This window comes from Solea solea, chromosome 15 (genome assembly GCF_958295425.1).
Source record: "Solea solea chromosome 15, fSolSol10.1, whole genome shotgun sequence".
NCBI lineage: Eukaryota > Metazoa > Chordata > Actinopteri > Pleuronectiformes > Soleidae > Solea > Solea solea.
The window spans coordinates 11763360-11785630 of NC_081148.1; the positions used below are offsets into that span (position 1 = coordinate 11763360).

A 22271-nucleotide genomic window follows, 5' to 3' on the forward strand; every position below is an offset into this window, starting at 1 on the left:
GCGTGGGGAATCACGGTTGAGATGTACCAATGAAAGAAGAATGAGACGCGGGTTGGTCTTGAGTGTATTCTGCTGAGTGGGTGTGGAGGAAAACTGGGAGAAGGGGATCCGCAGAGAGCGTTACTGAGCTCTCTTCAGGGGTTATGTTCGACTGAATTAATCTGTTGTGAAATGTACAACTGCTGCCTGGACTAAGGCCTCGTGTGCATCTGAGATTGGAAATACAAATATGGTTGGGGGGGCTGGAGGGTAGCGAGGTCTGTGGGGAGGGTAAGTAATGAAACAGGATTTGAAAAGGCAAATTCCCCCCAAAGGGTTTCAGTCCCTTAGCCAACCTGTCACCATTGTGTTACTCTGCCTGAACCTGTTACTCAAACCACGTTTCCAGCATCAAAAGCACAAGACACATCAACATAGCATAACATGTAGGACACAGGATTATAACCACAGGCTCCATCCAGCAGGAGAAGAGGTTGATGTACAATACAAAGTAGTTATGGAGCGTTTAGGTGAGGTCAGGGAATTACAACAGTCTCTTAAAAGCTAGAATAACAATAAGAGTTAGTTCTGCAGCATCTTCGAGCTTAAAGCAACTGTTTTCTTGGTTTGACCAATTTGACCATAGTTGTGAATGTGAGTGAATGGTTGTCTCCAAATGTCCCGCCTTTCGCCCGCCGTCAGACGGGATTGGCTGCAGCTCCCCTCATGTCTGGGATTAAGTGGTAGAGAATGAGTGAGTGAATGTTGCCGACCTCTAGTTAGAACGATTAGATATGTTGTGTGCATGTTGTACATAATATGTTTATATACTGCCCTGGGATTTATAGCGATACAGTATATCAAGTGATTTGGTCGGAAAAAAGTTTGAGGGAACACGCATTTTTATACTGGATTTGTATTGGTGTTTGTTCAGTTTGATGTATTGATGCTGTTTTGTCGCCTAAACTAATCACCTTGCTGTTGCTTCCTAATGAACAAACATTGGATTGTTATTGATTTTCTCAGCGGTCTTGCAAAACAAAAGCAAGCGGAGGTATTTGTGTAGATCTGTCTGTGTTGTATTTCATTTTCATTATCATTTACCCATGATAACTGAATAGCTGTTTCCATGCCAATGTCTCACTGTTGATACATACTAGAGGTCATAGGGTTGATGTGATATAAGGCCAATTAGCTTCATCATGATGCAGTGAACAAACTGTGAAATGAATCGACTGATAATCCGCTGAGGAGAGGGATGTGACGTGAGGATCAAAAGGAAAATTAAAGTACACAATTGAGACGAGAGATAAGAGGAGAAGAATAAACAAAGCGAGCAGCTCATTACTGAGAACAGGAGAGGATTGCTGGCATTTCCTTATCCACATCCACAGAGCAAAGACGCAATTATTTGTGATCGGTTAATTTTAGCACATCCAGGTGTTGTTTAGATCCACAGCACAGTGCTGTGAAAGGTCAGGCCCTCAGAATCATACTGTGGTCGTCATTGCAGCTTGTGTCAGTGTGTCTCACTGTGGAGGTTTTGATTCTCGGTGTCAAGTGTCTGTTCCAGACATCATTAATTAGTTGGTGAAAAGTCTAATTGTAGTAATTTGTTACTTTAAGGGCCAGTGTGTAAAATGTAGGCTATTATAATTATTAATATCACTTGAAATTGAAGATTAAATAATCATGCTTTTACAGGTGTACATTGACTTTATTAAATATTTTGTATGGAAAATTGTTAAATGCAAATGACCTCTAGCGGTTGACAGACTACAACACAGTGGCACTAAATGGGATGACGTTAGCTCAGTGGCAGAGCGAGTCGTCTTTCAACTCCAAGGTTGTGGGTTGTATTCCGGGGCTCCGCTAGTCGACATGCCAGTGTGTCCTTGGGCAAGACACTTAACCCCACGTCGCTCCTGACGGCTGTGCCGGCAGCGTGTGAATGGGTATGAAAGATGAGTGATAGAGAACGCGCTGCACATAGATGCACTGTATGTAAGTGTATGTGTGAATGGGTAAAGCAGCTTGGAGTGCGATATAAATACAGACCGTTTACCATTCAAACCATCGTTAAACATAGTTATATTGAAGCCATAGCTTGTGTCTTGGTACGGCAGGGACCATCTTTAGCTCAGTTGTGGGTATTGGATGTGTCATGCTGTTATTCCTGATTGGCAGCCTTGTGGGCAGGTGTGTCAGGTCTACCAAGGAGTATTTTTGGAGATTGTGTGCGGTATAGATCATTCTCTCATCTGGAGAGAAAGAGAGCGACCCTATAGTACATACACATGTGCAATGTTCGTGTGTGAGAATGACGGTATTGCCTTGCATTTCAAATCAAAATCCGAAAGAGAAGTTGTTGATATTAGTAGTCCGTCTGATCTGTTTTTCTTTTCCTTTTCACTGTCAGGGCTCAGTGGGTAGCAACTGTTTGGCAGGTTGGAGAGCTGAGGTCTCATCCTGTGTCTGCAGGTGAAGGTTTAGACAGCCCAAAATCAGGGATTTGGGGAGAAGGATAGAATGAGAGGAGCTGGGGGATATTCTGCTCATTGTCAGACTGTGAAACATTTGGGAACATCAAAGGCGAATTAGGCTGCTGCTGCTGCTGCCTGCAAAGCAGTATATGCTGCGTTACAGGAAATCAATACCATGATATATATGACGTGTAGATTATTTCTTTATTTAATTATTCTGTATATGCCTCAAACTTCTTACTTGAAAAAAAAAATGCACACACCCTTTGCATTTACGGAGGTGACGCAGGTCACACGAGGCCGTCCAAATTGATTATGTGGTACACCAGAGGCGGATTGCTGTCACCTCCATCACTAACCTGTCTCTTTTCATCCAAGGCCGTTGTCCAAGCTGAAAAAACAAGCTGTCATGTGAGTGAGACTTTATGTGGCAACAACGGGCAATGCTGGGAGCACAGTCGGGTGAAACTAGTTACATGTTTTACGGGGAAGACTTTTTCCCCTGCTTGTTTTGGAGAGGCCTGTCTGGACCAGAGGTTCAGCTCCAGCCCTGTGATGGATTGACAAGTAGTTTTATTCGAGGGTTCTTTCAAAGTTCTGGTGTTAGGCTGAATGGGAATTCTGTGGAAGTGGATATAATCAGCTTTCAGTCCGAGGGCAATTTCAATAGATGCATGTTTTGCGTGCAGCCCGTGGTCAAGAGGAAAGAGATTGAGCTTGTAACCGGAGGGTTGCCAGTACAAATCCAGTGAAATCGCCGCTGTGGAAGGCACCCAATCCCCATTGCTTTCCACTGCTCCTGCGCCCGGCTTGTGTGTGTTCACAACTGGTGTGTAACAAGGTCAAGAGGTCAAATTCACAATCACTATCACTTGTGTGTGCAAAAATAACAAATTCCAATTCAGATGGGAACTTGCACACCTTTGCGTCTTCCTTTATCAGTATTCTGTCAGACTCATTTTGATGAGGATTTTAGGATTTGTGGTTGTGGCAGCCCACGTTTTCATATAAAAATCACCATTCACCGCTTTATCCTCCACATGAGGGTTGCAGCAGTGCTGCCGCCAATCCCAGCTGCCAGTCCATCACAGCCATGTGGCCAACTATCTCTACAGAATGCTCAGGTCACTTCTTTCAGCTCATGGTGTCAACCCACAGATGATCACTGTCTTTATTGACGGATATTACGAGGAGCCTATGGATGTCGTAGAGCTGTTTGGACTGAAAGGAGTTCAACACACGCCCATCAGCATCAAGAATGCCCGAGTGTCTCAGCACTATAAAGCGAGTCTGACTGCAACTTTCAACCTTCACCCATTGTTTTTATTGTTATCATGAGGCCACATGCTGTAGAGACATTCATATCTAGGGGCAATTTAGAGTTTCCCGTTAACCTCTGCATGCGGGAAGAAGACAGAGAACCCGGAGAAAACCTACACACACGTGGAGAACATGCAAATCCCTTATATTCTGACAGTACGCTAGATATATATATATATATATATATAAAGCTTGTCCCGAAAATGACCTTTAGATAACACATTCAAATTCCCCACCGACCATCATTAGGGCAGGAATTAGCATGGCCAATGTGGTAAACATCAGTGTCTTAATGTTTTCACTGTGAGGATGAAATGTCTCCATGACTCTACTTGTATTCCATGCACTGCAATGGCTGTGTCTCCCTCCCTATATGGCATATAGCGCAGCTATAATGGGTTACATTTAGCATCCTACCATGAATAATTCATTACTCATCTTGAGATGTTTCTATAATTAACATACACAAACAAGATCATGCGCTGGCCCCGAGAGTTCAACACACACGGCACCTGAAGAAAACACATGCAAATATAGAAAACACAATTCATTGAGAGAGATCATTTTAATTTTCAGCCAACGTTAAGTTTAATTACTCATATATTCCTTTAAGCAGAGCTGGTGTTCAATATAAACAGCCATAACTTACGATAAGACACAAACTAGGTGCCTTTCAAAATTCTCTTTCCTACTGTAGATTCAGAGGCGCCAGGCATCTGGACCGGAAACACTATCTCAAGGCTTACTGATTTAGGTATCGGACCAGAATCTGCGGCGATGCCTCACTGTTCAGATGTTCTCCTCGGATCTCAGCTGTCTTCAATGAAACCTGTCAACTTAGCTCACCACTGACTCCAGAGTCCTCTCATCTGATGATCAACAATCATCATCATATTAACTCTTAGTGGTCACATGGCACGGATCCATGCCGCAGGCGCACCCTTGGTAAATTGCTGTGGGAATAATACACAACTCCTGTGTGTGTGTGTTCATAGGTCACATCTTCAGGCTTTAGAAAATGTGTGTGTGTGTGTGTGGGGGGGGGGGGTCTTCTTATGTGTTGTTGGATCAAAGTTATGATTAAGTTAAATCGATCATTCTTTTTTTTTCTTTTCTTCCGTTTTTGTTCATACAAACTGGGACATATTCCCAAAATTCACAAATTCAATGAGATTGTTAAAGATTTTGAATACTTTTTGTTCAGGTGTGTTTATAGTATATAATATATTCAGACAGGACTCTTCTCTGCCTGTTTTTAAAGGTCGTGTTTTCATTGGCCTTTGACATTGTTTAAGTTGTTGATGTTATTTCCATTTAATTGTAGTTTTTGTTTTATTCATTTTATTTGATCCGTTTTTGTTGCAGTTTTGTATACACATTGTTATCCATGTTTTTTAGTTGTGTTAGATGTATCTTATTTATTATTCTGTACAGCACAGTGGTTGTTTTAAAGTGCTTTATGATTAAAGTCGGATTGGATTGGATAATAATTTCACCAGATTGCCTATAGGTTGTACTGGAAAACTAAATAATATTATCAGACACTATATATTGCACATTCTAGCCTCTGTATGTTTGAACAGAGGGGAAAAAAAACAGCCTAAACGCTCCGTGTTCTAAGGGTTAAGAACAAACATTATGCAAACATACACAACAAAGTGTTTACAGATGACAGTGGAAGAGTTTCCAGGGGATACGAAAAAAAGCTCTGCATTGTGATTAGGGTTTTCTGTGCGGTGTCTGTGTTCAACAGTGTCACATATGATAAGGAATTCACTCTCTCATTTCACAGCACACGGGGAAATGACTCTGTGACTAAAACAAGAACGAGGATCTTGTTCCACGACCATGAAACATGTTTCATTTTGCCAGCAAGCAAAAGCGGAGACACCGGTGTGAGGTCCATCCATAAATCAAAACCAATTTGCAGCATGTTGAGCCTCACCCTCACAATATATGATATGGATATTTGATTACCTCGCGATCATTTAAAAGGTCACATGTTTCATATATCTGACTTCTGCAGGGTTAGTAAAAGAGAGGGGAGTCTGAAATCCTGCCAGTGTTTTCATCCTCTGCACATGGCTTCATCTGTCTCGCTTCAGCCCCTCTTACATCACAGCACATGCCCTGCAGGCTTTCCTTCCACAGAGCAGGCGCTCTGTATTTAGAGCCTACATTTGTATACAAACACACTTGGGAGGACAAAATGAGCATTATCCTCGTCCGTTGCAATTGCTTGCAATATAATCGCCCCTCCACACGTCAATGCGAAAGCAAGTTATAGTTTTATAGGAACATGACGGAGGGAGATGGTTTAAAATATTCCACACGGTGTCAATTAAAGCTTATCTAATAATTATGAGTGAAAAAATAATTAATATTTAACTGCTTTCAGTTCCTAGGATTGAAAGATTGGCTGTAAAGAACAATCCCTACAGAGATCTACCAGGTGAATGCACGGTGTGGGCGGGAAATAATTTCTGTTTTTCTCTTTCCTCTCTGTCTCTCTCTCTCTCTGTTGTTGTACTCAGGTTGTTAGAGGGTTCTTTGCTGAATGCAGAAATGAAGGAGGGAGAGATTCTGCCTCCCACCATTCAGAGGCTGATGAAGGGATACAACAAGTACCTCCGGCCTTTCTTTGACGGTGAGGAACCTGCAGACACACCCAGCCGTGGGAATTAAACAGCATTTTGTGTTATTTAAAATGTACTGCACACACTTTGAAATTGGTTTGCCAATTTGTAACAAGTAATGACTCTATTTGTGGAACAGAAAGGGCATCAACACTTACTAATCTCTCACAACTGATGTTATTCCAGGCTCTGGGAATCACCGTATACTTTACATAATATTTACAGATTTATTTGGCCACACTGTGGCCAAGTGGAAAGGGAACTTGGTCAAAAAAAGGGCTGCGGTACCCCTGAACAAGGTGCATAACCCCCATTGCTCCCCGGGCGCTGCTCTAGGAAGGTGACTAGTGGAGGATGGGTTAAATGCAGAGAAGGAATTTCCCCCTGTGGGACTGATAATTTATATGTCCACACATGGATTTGCATCACTGCGATACGTTCTTTAATTGAGTTTATCAATGCCACAACCTGTAGACTCGAAGTCTTTCAGATATACTTCAAGCTTGTGACACTTTCATTGTGTCCTTCAGCAGTGTTGTAATGCAACAAAGTACAAATACTTTGTTACTGTACTCAAGTAGAATTTTGTACTTTACTTCGTTATTTATGTTTCTGACAACTTTTACTTTTACTACATTGCCTAAATAAAATGTGTACTTTTACTCCGATACATTTCCCTTAACCATCTTAACGTTACTCGTTACTACAAAATAAAAGTTGAGTTGGTGACGTTATGCCTGTTTGTTGTCGCTAGTTGCTTTTAGCGGCTCCAAGTGGACTTAAAACACACCAGCAGCTTGTTGTTTGCCGTGTCTGACACCGAGGCTCTGGTTTCCTGTTGGACACTCCGGACGTCTGGTTTCAGCTCTCAGCTGTCAGCTGAGCGGCCAACCTGTGAGCTTGCGAGCTCACGCAGATAAACCGCATATTTCGTCTCCAAGTTGAATTAAAAACAGACTCCAAAAGTTTCAAAAGTTTGAAGTTCTTCGCCTGTACCTATAGTGCTGTGGGTTGATGTTGGAGCTGTTAATTTCCCCGAGGGAACCTCCCAAAGGGATCAATAAAGTCGTCTGTCTGTCTGTCTGTCTGTATTATGCTTTTATTGTTAAGAAGCCACAATAAATGTCATATTCAAAATTGTAATTGCTCACTTTGTTTAAATACTTTTACTTTTGCTTCTCATATTTAAGTACATTTTACTCCATTACTTAATTACTTAAATGTCAAGTAATATTCTAAAAGATGACTTGGTAAGATACTTGTACTTTTGCTCAAGCATCGCTTTCAAGTACTTTATACAAGACTGTCCTTCAGCCACACACAGTTGAAGTAAAACTATTTTCAACATTTGGGTGCAAGGTGCAGGCTTTGAATGCTTGTCAGTGTCCACTGGTCCATAGGATCTCAAATAGTTCTTTTTAAGCTTTTGGAAATGCACTCGTTTGCTCTGTTGCCCGGAGTTACATGAGAGGATCCAACTGTGTTTGTGTGTCTGTACATTATGAAGCTTTGTTCTCTGAAAAGTTAGCTCAGTATAAAGGCTGTGTAGTGTCAGAAAACAGAGATTGAGCAATATATCACTGAACCCGACAGGCTGAACGTGATTGATCCTTACAATACCCCCAGGTGCTTTTCACAAGCTTGGAAACAGCCACAGGGGATATTATTGCAGACCTGCAGCGTTACATCTTCAACTTTCTGATAAACCTTTCCCTCATTCTGCAATAAAGGCATGTGAAATAAACAAGATATTTAAGTTAATTAATTAATTAAAAGTAGTTTGGAACCACGCTGAAGTTGCCATCTAGAATTCACAGCTTCCCAGTCGGCACTTAAAGGGGAAACTTAAGGGAAATTGAACTTGCAATGATCATACCTGATTCAGGTCAGTGTGTCTTGAAATACAGTCAGGTTTTACAGAGACACACTTACACGTCACTAAGAAGCGCGGAAACGCAACAGTAGCCGATATGAAAAATGAATATAAAATGAATATAATATATATATATATATATATATATATATATACATATATAATTTTAGTACATATATAATTTTAGTGTCTCACAAAGGATTTTATTCTACCCTTTAGTGTCCTATATTCTTATCTCATTTATTTATTCTGTATTTACCTAATTATTTTAACTACTGTTACTCACTTATCCATTTCATTACATTTTATGTGGTACTACTTATGTCTTTAATTTCTCTTTTACCTCCTGGATAGATGTGATAGTGTTTTAGTCTGCAGTGTTTTCCCTCACGGTTGTTTGTGTGTTTCTATGAATTCTTCTCTCCCTTCTTACTTCTTCTTTTCCCCACTTTTTCACTTCTCCATCGCTGTTCTTTTGCATGATAATTTAACATCAAGAAGAAGAACTTTTCTGCTATCTTTCCTCTTCTTGCTTTATCATTCAACCCTATGTTTCCTTGCCTCCAAAACATTCTAAGTGGGGATGATGCAGAAGAGTAAGAGTTGTGCTGTGTTCTTTGTTTGTAGACGGTCCTGTAACCGTGGGCATGAGCTTGGACATCGCCAGCATTGACACAATCTCGGAGATCAACATGGTGAGATACACCAACAGCCACTGCTGTCATTGTGTTATTTTCTGAGAAATGTGTGATTTTAAAACTGCATACATGTTTCCTGTATTTTCTGGAAGTGATTGAGAAATAATTATACTGTATTGTCATTTTAGCATTGCTAAAACAACCAAAGTAATGTTGGTTTAAGGCTTTTGCACAGTACTGTACACCTGAGATTTTATTAGTCATTTTCAGACGTATAATTTTCTCTTTTGGTGTATCCAGAGATTTATGAACAGAAATTAATTCCAGAAGCAATTATTGACAATGCCAGCTATTTAAAATAGCAGCTGGTTAACTGTAGATCACCCACACCTCCTCCCACTTTACTCAAAGGTGTGAATAAAATCAGAGATGCCACTCAGTATAATGTCGTCGTATATGACCCTCTATGTTGTTATGACCTCAGTAATAATCACATACTTGGATCAACACAGAAAGAAATAAGAATGTCACCAGAAACAGAACATGAACTTGATTTAATATCATGTTACATTATATTGTATGTGTAGCTTAGCCACTTTTTCATTGAGCAACTTAAACTTAAGTAGACAATAAATTACACATGCGTCACAAAATAACATCCAGCAAGGGTAAAATTTCAAACTAAACTAAATAGGACACAGAACTAACTTCAAGAGCTCTTCCAGCTTCCCTTTCCTCTGGGAGTGATGTTGTTCATTTGTGCGCTGCTGAAAATGTTTGCTTGGAAATTAAACTCGCAGCGTGTTGCCATTCAGTGGAAGATACACACGATGTAACATCAGGACTTACAGAGAGATTGTTGGAAACATATATACATTCATTGTCCTAAAAAACCAGAGCAGACTTGCTGACTTGAAGCAATGCTGAGGATTACTGTGTGGCTGAGGGACCTGACACCATCAATACTTCACAATACATACAAAAAGAAAAAATCCCTGAGCTGACTAATGAAATACACGCGCAAAAGAAGACGCGTGCTTGGCAGAAACCACACTCGTGTGTCAGCCCGTTGTTGACACGCTTATTAAATTCCGTCGTGACCTTTTGTGTCCCGATCCTGCAGGACTACACCGCAACCATATTCCTCCGCCAGCGCTGGACCGACGAGCGTTTGGTATTTGAAGGCAATAAAAGCCTCAGTCTTGACGGGCGGCTCGTTGAGCTCCTCTGGGTCCCCGACACCTTTATCGTGGACTCCAAGAAGTCCTTCCTCCATGACATCACAGTCGAGAACAGACTGATCCGTATCTTCCCCAATGGCACCGTTCTTTATGCTCTGAGGTGAGATTACAACCGAGGCAGCTGGTTTATCGTGTTTATGTTTGTTCCTATAGACAATAAGGGAGTACTTGCCTGCAGGTGCGTACATAGGTTGAATATTGGGTAAGGCAATGTGTTTGCAAGACAGGGAGCTGTCTCAATTCTGTCGCCTGGCTTTCATATTGAATTAGTAGACGGACGTGTCATCTGTCAATAAAAGCAGCCCCAGCAGATATTGCCCTGTGTGCAAGGGAGTAACATGTGACAAGCTCTTGTCAGAAAAAATGCAGTCCTCTGGCTTTTTCATGAGATGGACAGGATAGAGAGAGAGATTCTTCTTTTCACACTGTGCAGCCATAGTTCTACTCTCACGGGAAGATTCACTATGTTCTCGTGGCAAATTTGTAATTATCACAGGGGGACATGTACGTATGTTTGTGGAATATTGAGTTGGTCATATGCATTCCATTCAGTCCAGCTTCCAAAATAAAATCCTTCAGCCGGGCACTATACTGCTCTTCTTCACTAAGAGGATGTAAGAGTAAGCACACAGTTTTGATTTATGTGTGTGTCCTGGTCTCCACTAAATACAAAGCGTCCATTCATACAGTAGAAGCCTTACATTTCAGGGCTTGACAGAGGAAATGAGCTGGGTAAGCACTTTGAGCAAATAAAAAGAAGAGTCAGGAGAAAGGATGCCGAGTCGGGGGATTGAGGCTGTGAAAAGGGACGGCGCTGGAAGGAAGGGAACAGCTGTTTCAGTACTGTGCTACAGGGGACCATGAGAAAACACTGAGGCAGTGAAGGGAGGCGGGTCTAAGTACTGTAACTGTACTATGATTAAAGAGGCTGTAGATGGAAATGTGTGATGTAAAATATGAATCTGAGGTCAACCTTTTAGTGCATTAAAGACTAAGGATACAGAGGCTTGTACTAACCCGCTGAATTTTGGTTTACCTAAAGGTAGATTATAGATTTACAGTAGAGTGGCTGTACTATGTTATCAGTGAAGCCCATATTTCAATTAAACATATTGACACGTCATGGTCATTCTATGACTTCATGCAGTCTAAATGTCCGTGGCTCCGATGACAGCCATAAAACATGGAAGATCTCTGTTTTTCCCTTTTTAACAAAGAACAATATTTCTGCTTCCAGGATTACGACCACCGTGGCCTGCAACATGGATCTGACCAAGTATCCCATGGACAAGCAGACCTGTACACTGCAACTGGAGAGCTGTAAGGACCGGTCATACTTTACAGAAGAGTATCAGAAATAACTGTAACTTCAAGCTGTGGCAGAGAATCAGTGGGCGGGTGCAATTTCAAATGAATTGGATCAAACCAAAGGATCAAACAGATCACTTATTCTCATCTTTTTCAACTGCTTTGTGCGTGCGCACGTGTGCATGTGTGCACGTTTGGCGTGCGCATGTACACATGCAGCTGCACAGCAGACAGAAATGCGAGGGCAATTTAGGTCAACGCTGTCCTGTAAAATCAGTTTTCCCACTATGTTTTGATTCCTGAATACAGTGGGGGGTGAAATTCAGAATTGACAAATACATTTTTTTTTAATGACTGAATCCCCATTCTGCTTATGTTTAATGGCTACAAACGCACATGGCATTGAGTGGCAGTAACACGTTGAAATGCCCTAACAAAAAAGTGAGGAAAAACACTGCATGAGTGACTGTATATGTTCCAAAAAAAGGGGTTTGCTCGGACTTTATGACAATGATAAATACACAACTTTTTGTTGGGTTTAATGTAGTACAGAAGAGTATTAGGGCCACATGTAAAAAAAAAAACATTTTTCTGAAAGAAAGTAAAAAAATTACTGTTTTATTTATTTTTTTCTTCATGTGGCCCTAATGCTCTTCCGTATGAGATTAATATACGAGATTAATACGACTCAATTAGTACTAACTACACTTACTAATACTTTAGTTTAGGCTTTAGAATAAGAAGCATTTGATTTATCTTCACTAGTTTCAAGGTGACATACTGTGACAGTGTGTTGATAATTAAAACACACTATTATGGTTGTTATGACATGACAAGATACATTTTTTTTGGCCACACAGAGAGGAAGCACTCTCTGCTCCCACAGCCTCTTTCCCTGAACTCTCAACCCATTGTTTTTTAACTCACTATTAAATGACAACCAGTCATATTGAAGTGAGTGTGACGCCAGTCAGGAGCCCACCAGGACCTCAGCGGCAAATAAAACATTTAATGATCGCGTCAGCGCCACTAGGCAGACAGAAAGACATCTGGAGGTGAAAGTTGAATAACTGAGGGGAAGACGGATCCTTCCTCCTTTGCATCACTAATTCTCGGCTGACTATCTGAATCCATCGCTCGCTGTGCCTGTCTCTTTCTCTTTCTCATCCTCCCCTTTATCTGTCACACTGCCGCTCTGTTTCCTCCTCTCTTCCCGTCTTTCTCTGTTGCTCCTCTCCTTCACTCTGCCTCCCGCTGGCTGATTCTATTGAAGGAGGTGTTTATTAAAGGATTTGCTTTGTTTGATGCCATGCCAACAGTGGATCGTCTGCACAGGAGCGAGGTTTAAAGAGAGTGTGCAGGAAATTCCGGTCAGAATCGGTGTCAGGAATATTTAGCGCACAAGGACGGCAGAGAGAATCAGAAGACAGTTCATTTTGACTGCCGCCATTAAAAACATCCTCAAGGTTACACATGTATTATTTCACCGCATGTCACTTTGTATCTCCTTTTTTGTACAGTAATATCAAGGCTTCAGGTGCATAACAAAGAGAAACACGAGTACATTTACAAGACCTTTCAGCATCAAAGTCACTACTGACATTTATTAGGAGACGTTTGTTCCTCTCTTCATCTTCTCCAATCAATAATACATTATGCTGATGGCAGTTAATGAGCATATTACTCACTGCAGATTATAGAGGTGTGTTCCCGCGTTCATTCTTACTTTTCTTGTTCTCTGGCTCCCTCTGCAGACAAATTAGGAGAATGCACCAAAGAGGGTTTAGCCTCACATCACTTGTCCTTGAGAAAATAAAATGCATTATTTAAACTGCACCTGTTCTTTGATGTAATGTTATTATTGCCACATAGTTCATTTGAAAGAACTACCATACAGCCTCTTTGACCCTGTTCATTTTTGCGTTCTGTCTTATTCCAAGTTTTAGTTGGGTTGCGTATCTGTGCGAGGAGTTTGCATGCGCTTTCCTCCCACAGTCCAAAAACATGCAGATTGGGGGGATGAGGCAAATTGGACACTAGGTGTGACCGTAGGTGTGAGTGCGAGAGTGAATGGTTGTCTGTCTCTGTGTCCCTGTGATGGACTGACAACCTGTCCAGGGTGTGCCCCACCTTTCGCCCTATGTCAGCTAGGATTGGCATCAGCGCCCCACCGTGACCCTCTTGTGGAGGATAAAGCGGCAGAAGATGAATGAGTGAGTGAGTGAGTGAGTGAGTGCATATCTGTGTTCTCTTGGGCCCGGTGCAAAATGCATGATAAGTCTGTTATGGTATGGGGCAAGAGTAAAGCGACTGCATTTCCATTTGCAATTCTTGTTGGGTCTCCCTCTGTCAACCTGTGTTACATGAACAACGGAGGGAATACTGTTACTGTTGTGACTGTAATTACATCCATGAAACATTCATTCTGTTTGTTTATTTTATTTTTTAATGACATTTATCATGTGTCGAGTTTGTCACTGTGCAGGTTTGTCCCATTTGAAATACAATGTCTTCATCTAGCTAATGTGTGTGTTTTCCCCCCACATTGCCTTTGTTTCTGGTGAAATATCACTATTGTGTCGGTGTTTAGCATAAGAGGGAATTTACCACCCACCATGGGCATCAATGCCAAACATCTCAACCATGAAAGGTTTCGGATTATAGCTTCATCGTCACCACTATAATTATAAAGTATAGTTTATTAGGTTCTGACGTGGATATGACGTGGTGTGTTGACCGTTTAGAGTAATGATGTCAAGCTGCTGCTGCTGCTGCTGCTGCTGCTGCTGCTGCTGCTGCTGCACGCACTGCACCATAAACTGTTTCAATGATAAAAACAGGAAGGGTCGTGACTTTTATCTGCTATAAAACATTGATATAGAATCAGCTTTTAAGTTTACGGCGTACAGTGTGAGTGTTCGCAAAAACTGACCTTGTCTCATCTCATTGGGACACGTGTGGTGCTTTAGCTGCCATTTGCTCCATTATTTCCATCCGTGAGTCATTATCTTTGTGTGTGTGGTTCTGTTTGGCGCTGTGTTTTGTGCAAACAATAAGGTTTATCTTCTTTTTCTTTTCTTTTTTTGATACAACTGTTTACTGCAGTGAGAAATTAGATGAATGTGGACCTTTAACCTCAAACACAAACAATAACATTATGGGCTTATTTGAAAGTAAAGGCAGAAATTGGGTGGTAAAACTTTTTTTTGGGTTCTATAAGTGATACATTTTTTTTTTCCCACAGCCATTTATTAGATACATTATTGATGTACAACTATTGATTAGTGCTGCTGGGATCTTACTGTGGGAGTAATGTTCACCTCTTTCTTTTTCCTTACAGGGGGTTACAATATTAATGATGTTATGTTCTACTGGACCAGAGGAAACGAGTCTGTCAGTGGTTTGGACACGTTACAGCTGGCTCAGTATACAGTGGAAGACCATTACACTTCTGTCTCAGAGGCCGTCTATGAAACAGGTGAACACAAAATCCATGCAGGACTGTACTGTAAATGTTTAAATAGAAGATTACAGTCCCTGTAATCAAAAAATCTCCCCTCTTCTCCTCAAAGGCAATTACCCCAGGTTGGTCTTCCACTTTGAGTTGAAGAGGAGCATCCTCTACTTCATCCTGGAGACCTATGTTCCATCGAGCCTGCTGGTGGTCCTCTCATGGGTTTCCTTCTGGATTTCTTTATCCTCTGTGCCTGCACGTATTTGTATAGGTACGGCGCAAAGCATGTTTATTTTATTTTGGAGTAGATGTCATAAATTTTAACAATATATCATATCTCTCTCATATTCCTTATGAGAGAAGGAATACACACGAGTGCCTAACACTAGTGTTATGGAGTCAGAAAATCCATACAATTTGGTTAACAATCAGTTAAATCCTGGTGTAAAATAGTTCTTGCTTCATTCTAGATGCTGTTATCAGGTGATTTGGGATAATAGCACTGATTGGCACTGAAGTCATGATGGCACACTAATGTCATAAGCGAGAATTCAGTCCAAACTTGTCAGGAACAGGATGTACACCACAGTATCTCAAGACTTAACGAGGATGATGCGTCCTCTTCCTCAATATTAGTGCATGCTCTATACATTAGGTACGCTTTGTTGATTTCTCTGGTTGATTTTGGCCAGTTGTCCAGAGGTTCATTGGTCGAGCAGATAATCTCTTGTGTGTCTTTGCGTGTCCCGTGCCAGGTGTGACCACGGTGCTGACAATGACCACGCTAATGATGGGAGCCCGGACGTCGCTGCCCAATGCCAACTGCTTCATCAAGGCCATCGACGTGTACTTGGGAATCTGCTTCAGCTTCATTTTCGGCGCGCTCATCGAGTACGCCGTGGCCCACTTCTGCACCCTCACACACCCCGACACACACATGCTCATGGTGAGAGCCTTCCCGACTTTACGGCGCTATTGATTCATGTTGTGGTCATTGATGTTGTTGTCGTGGTCGCAGTCATTACCTGTGTGATGGTGGTCGTTGTGTCGTCCTCATCATCATTTCATCATTTCATCTCCGGTCCTTTTCAGGGTGGGGGTAAGTTTGAAGGTGCTTCATAGTTTGGACATTTCGAAAACTGTCGTGTCTTTGTTTCCACTTAAAACTCGCTGTGCTCCTGCAGTACGGTCACCGGATGCACGACTTTGACGATGAAATGAACGGCATCGTCACCACCATCTCCAGTCACCCCAGCAGAGCCAAGAGACGCAAGGAACCCGCTGCATCTCCTTCCCCAGCTCCTGTCGCCACAGAACTCACCGTCACTCCCTCCAGTCCCTCTGGCAGTGAGGCCAAACCTGAGGCATCGCCTCCAGAGCCCACCAATTGGTGCCTGAGTGCTATGGCCATTCTCTGCAAAGTGCTGCGCTCCATGTACTGCTGTCATGTGGAGAACCCGCACCACATAGACTACTACTCCAGACTCACCTTCCCAATGTCTTTCGTCATGGTCAACCTGCTCTACTGGACATACTATCTGTACTTTTAGCCATGGTGTGCGAGACGGAGAGTGTTTGTAGAAAAGAAGTGTACTTTACTGTACGAGTCATTGAGACGTGTCATTTCTACGTTAGGATTAATAAGCAAAGTAGCTCATATGATGAAATTTACTCAAATACGTAACCGTTTCCAATTTCGCCCACTTGGGTTTGTTTAAAACAGTGGGCGTACTTGGCTGGCAAGATTTGTTCAATTCTATTACACCTTAAGATTAAAAGAACATCGATTCCAAAGAAATGCATGGTCAGTCTGCATCTTTCCTGCTATAGTAAATTTATTTTTAAATGTTTAAATGCCTCATAATGCGGGCTGGCACATGAGACATGTTGTTATCCACAGCTCTATGGCTGACCAAATGCAGGCTCCACCTTGTCTTATTTTGGTTTCCAACAGTAAATGTGTTAGGAAGTTATGTACATCAATAACGGGATGTACCCTCATAACCTTAAGCGTCATAATGACATTGGAATTGTCACCAGTGCTGGCTCCACAGCAAAAAAGAGTGTAATTAAACTTTCTTTTCATAGTGTAACAAGGACATAATTCCCTATTTCCCAGCCAGCTGACTAGTTAGAATAGGATGTGAGTTTTGATTATTTTAATTGGTATTAATTGTGATAATGTATTAAAGAGCTCGAGCTGGTTAGTCATAGCAGCAGCAGCAGCAGCAGCAGCAGCTTTATATTTTTGGGTTTTCTGTCCCTCTGGCTGCACATTGTCATTCCCATTATCCACGGAATACCTCAAGAACTAGCTTGAGGGACTTTCGTTAGATTAAGCACAAATGTTGTCATTGACCACAGAGTGAACTGTTTTGATTGTTGTGGTCAAAGGTCATGGTCACAGTGACCTCCAAAAAAAATTCCGTATCTCCTGAACGCCTTGAGCAAATCCCTTGACATTTTGCACAAACATTCAGTTGGACCTAGTGGTTAACTGCTTGGATTTGAAAGCTCAAGGTCATAGCTCAAGAAACAGGTGTTTGGCCTCTTGGACATTCAGTCAACATGGCACGTCAGTGTGGTGATGGCGATACACGGTGATGGAGCCGTGATGGGTGAAAACTTCACTGTCCGTTAAAGTGTTGATAGTAAATATTGACATATTTGTACATTAGATGTGGATATAATAGGTCAGCAACGCTATATTATATGTCACTACATTATAGTGAAGGATAATACATATTTATTACAAGTTTTGTTCTCACCAGTGTTTGACACTGCAGTGATTTGAATATAAATGAAATGGCCAAAATATTACAACAGGATTTTACTCACTTTTACTCATTTGAGCTAGCTACGTTGAATATTTAAACAGGGCTATGTATGAGTCGTTGCTATAGCCGTATAGCCAACGTAGCATAGCATTTATTAGCTGTTTACTAGCCATTTTAGCAGAAATGATGTTTCTGTGAATTTATCCTCAAAATTACTGATAAACCTCCAGCAGTGAAAAGCAACAAAATGTTTGTTTTTGATTCTGTTTTTGTTAACTTTCTGTCACCTTTGCTTCTTCTTCGGGTTTTCTATAACCACCTGGCCTGCCTCCTCCATTTCTAGTAGAGTTGCTGTAGCATCCAGGCTGCCCTGAGGAAGTACTGCTGCTCAAAGGGCATATGATGATCTCTAGAACTGTAAAGCAATAGATTGAATTGTGTTGCAGAAGCTACGGTCAGTGGAAGGCAAAACTTATATAATGCATAGATAAGTTCAGGTGATTGATCTGCCGTTCATCTAATTTCATCTGGGATTGACTCCAGTGCCCTCCAATGACTCTCAGAGGATAAGCATTTTAGTGGATGGATGGATGGATGGCCAAAGATTCCAGTTTACTTTTGTCCCTCCCCTTACTTCTTCAGCTGAAAGTTTGCAATTCTTTTTTCCAAGTGGAAATATAACTCCTTCATCTGAAATAGCATGCACTCAGTGCAGAGCAGAATGCAACACTTGATACTTCGGGTGGAGAACAGGATTTAGTCGAACGACAGAGATGCATGTTTTGTATTGTGTTGAATATTGTTGTGACATGCGCTCACTTATTTAAACGGAAGCTGAATTAAACAGCCCTTTTTAATCATCTTCATGCCGAAACACAGAAGTATTCATTTTCAAGAACTACCTTTTTGACATTTATTGAACTTCATCTAAGCTTAGTTGGTATCTATCTACGCTCCATCGCCTTTCAAGCTGTTTATGTTAATAACTTACATTGCTTTCCATGTTTTTTTATCTACTTTTAACTGTCATCTTCTACTAAACTTCTTGACTCTTCTTGTTGCCTGCTGATAATGGGGAAAAAAAATAGTTTCTTTCTTTAGTTTCTGTTCCTCCTGCATGATTATAACTTGTAACTTTTGTTCATTCTGCTTAGTTCGATTTCCTTTGATTTAACATGACGTGAGAATCCTAAAAATGTTTAGCTGAGGCCATTGAAAAGATGGGTTTTCATTGACGGTTGAAACTGGTGAGCACTGAGCCGTGGGAACATCGATGTGAGGGAACGCGGATTGTTTTTTACGAATCGTATCACGGTGGTTCTAGATTTGATAGTTATAATAGGAAGACATGAACACTATTATGGAGCCAAAGACCCACAAGAGAGCGACCACCACGGCTGTCTCACAGGTTGGATGCATACAGAATGTTTTTTGGTTGTTTTTTTGTTTCTAATGGAGTTGATCCATACAAAATGCTCACAAGTACCAATTCCCCAGTGGCTCCATGGTCACTCCATTTCTCTGAATGAACAGTGTGGTGTTGACATTACAGAAAGAAAACTATTAAACGGAACATCGTCTGCACCGTTGCCAGGACATTTGGAGCGACTGTGTAGCAACTTTAATCAGAAAAAAGGAGGAAAACAGCTACTGGTCAACTGCTCTTTCTCTTTCTGTCGTGAGACGATGTAAAGTGATGCCTCAAGGTGATATTGCCTTCCAACGTCACAGTTGCTTGGACATTTTCCCGTTGAAACTACTTTTAACACCGCGTTGTGAAAGGCGTCGGTCTGCTTAACTTGTTGTAAATAAATGGTAACACTGTGCATGTTAATCTGGTGTATGAATATGAATGATAGCAATAAAAGAGGTGTAACGTGTGTTGTCAACACTGGATACATGTCACTTTTCGCAGGTTTAGGGTGGCGTCATGGCATGCATCTTTTTCAAAAGGTGGTAAGTGTTGCAAGATTTGAGTTTTTTTGCTACAGCCATTCAGATAAATGTGTGTGTTTGTGTTCAGGCAGATGGTAGGGCAGCGGCGTCCCCCTGTGACTGGTGGAGAATGTGAGTCTTAATTCCCTGCAGCGCTATTAACTCTGACTCAGCAGAATATTAAGTGAGGAGACAATGTTAAACAGCTCAAACCCGCCACGACCTACTACAGTTTGTAGTTCAAATCCGTAATGTTGTCAACCTTTTTTAAAGCATTGTTACTTAATGTAATGTAACATGAATTAAAATTCTTCTTAATAAGGTGAAGGGAATGCTAATTTCAGCTCTTGACGGGCCAACTGCAGTTTGTGAAATAATAGTGTCAACAATTAATACAATGTGCACAGCCTGATATACAATTTACATACAATGCATTCATTATGATTATCACATTATAAATATAAAGAAAACGTACATTTATAAATCAGTTTTACTGAACAATACTGGCCCAGCATATAATAATATAAACATCAATACAGTCTAAACTGAGGCTCAAATAAATCTACTGATTCCAGCAAGTAACTTCTCTCACTGCAAGACCTCATCCTAAAGTGAATCAATCTCAGTAAATCCAGAAATAGTAGGCTGTCAGTGGCTTCTTTTATACTGTTATAAACATAAAACATAATTGGACTGTCCAGCTGTCAGTTATGCCTTTATTTTATTTTTTAAATTGTACATTGCAGCAACTCCGCAGTTCTCATATTCACATAATTCGCCCATTTTTGTGACATCACGTGAACCTACTGTATGTGCAGACGACATATGCTGTGTAAATGTTAAGTCCTGATACTTCGTGCCACTACAAAGAGCCAACAAACCAACATCAATATCATCATCACAGTCAGACTTGTGGCCAGAGAAGAAGCAACATCAGGCATCTCAACAGAGAAGTTAGTGTGATATATGTATTCAATAACTTAGAAAGGCCCTCGAAGGACATCATTAAAAGTGAAATGGCCCTTGATGGACAAAAAAAGTCTTTCCCATCCGTGTTCTAAGACACACTAATAATGTGCTATGCCGAAAAACATAAAACATGGTAACTATACGATCATTAACTTCACTCGAACTGACTACAGTAATATATCGAAGCATTGCTTCTTCATTTTAAGCGAAGGAAACATGAACGTGAACAAGTTTCACTGTGAATCTTTGCCCACTGTGGCTAATTGACATGTGGTGTGTTGCCATTGTAATACACAGTTAAGGTGGAATTTTATTATCAGCAAGTGGCAAACTGTTCTCTAATGGTAAAAATCAATCAATATTTTTTACAGCACACATTTCTTTTTTGCAACTAATAATCCCACACAACAAGTTGTCTGTAGATTGGCAAAGAATACAGAACCCCACGCAATTTTCTCTTCCACAGTCACAGTGTGTGCACATCAGGGCTGAAATTCATCAGTTTCATCAGTAACCTGGTGAGATGAGTCATATTGCGGAGCCTGTTCCTCTCCCTGCAGGGCATTGAGACTGAATACGGTTCAAAGGGGACACGGAGGAGAAAATCATCACAGCATCAAAACAGAATCCATGGCGTTGGATTTAAAAGCACTGCATATAACTGCAGTTTCCATGAGTGAAAAGCACAACGCAATTTGTCTGGGCAGAAAAAAAAAAAATCACACAGGAATATGAAGCAATGTGTGTCCCTTTTTTTCCCTCACAGTCCACAGAATGTCAGTAGTGGTCTGATCAAACAGACAGCGGCAGGAGGTAGAGGCCACGAGTAATTACAATCTAGCCGAGGTGATAAATGTCTTGACTCACTGAGATTATTGTCGCAAGAATTGATCTTTTTCAAACCATGCAACGAGCCGATTGCATTGTGCAAACCCATCTCTTTCTCTCTCACACACACACGCACACTCGCATGCTTTTTAAAAATGTTTAATTCGGGCATCCTTCATTATACCTGTGTGTGTTTGCCTGGAGGCCTCTTGTGCCGCCAGTCCCTGTCCCCTGCAAATCTCCCCATGACTGCTTTTAGTGTCACAGAGCCGACAGTGTAGCATGTCCACCTCCAGCTAATTGTGTAAACAGTCACACTGCAAATTTAAATCAGTAAACCATTTAACCTTGTGATACAGTGTGGCGTCATCTCCTGACACAGGCGGCATGCTGCTCGGTGTCGCCGCTAGATGGCAGTGTGGAATCACAGTTCCCACTCGCGTCCACTGCAGTGCAAGGATGCTGCACTGGGGCAACAAGGCATTAAAAAAGCCTCACTCACATGTTGATGCATTGGGGGAGTGCAAGCTGTTATCATAATTTATTGACAGTGCTCCTTTAATGTTTTCCAAATTTTTAGCTGCTGTTTAATCGCCGCGCTACACTGGCTTGCCTCGTGCCTCGCCGTCACAGGAAGTTCCATTTGGAAAGAACGGTGCTCAAAGAAAAGAATGAGGTCAGCTCAAGTGAACATTCAGTAACTCATGAAGCTGAAAATCTTATGTAAGCTTCAACGGGGAGCGTGTTTGATTGTTGAGACTCGTACATAAGGAGGAGTTGATTGCTTGGTTTGTTTCATTGACCGCGGTGACCAACGCGAGGTTCTACAC

General features: G+C 41.4%; 1 protein-coding gene across 1 annotated transcript in view; it reads left to right on the forward strand.

The window, feature by feature from the left end:
- LOC131474446 (gamma-aminobutyric acid receptor subunit pi) overlaps positions 1-19735 on the forward strand; it is a 38069-nt gene extending 18334 nt beyond the window's left edge. Inside the window, exons 3-10 of the mRNA XM_058652300.1 lie at positions 6317-6429; positions 8919-8986; positions 10053-10270; positions 11408-11490; positions 14819-14956; positions 15051-15203; positions 15688-15878; positions 16117-19735. Of these exons, the coding sequence (XP_058508283.1) occupies positions 6317-6429; positions 8919-8986; positions 10053-10270; positions 11408-11490; positions 14819-14956; positions 15051-15203; positions 15688-15878; positions 16117-16482 (1330 nt within the window). The 3' untranslated portion in view covers positions 16483-19735. The remainder of the gene's footprint in view (positions 1-6316; positions 6430-8918; positions 8987-10052; positions 10271-11407; positions 11491-14818; positions 14957-15050; positions 15204-15687; positions 15879-16116) is intronic.
- The last annotated feature ends 2536 nt before the right edge of the window (positions 19736-22271 follow it).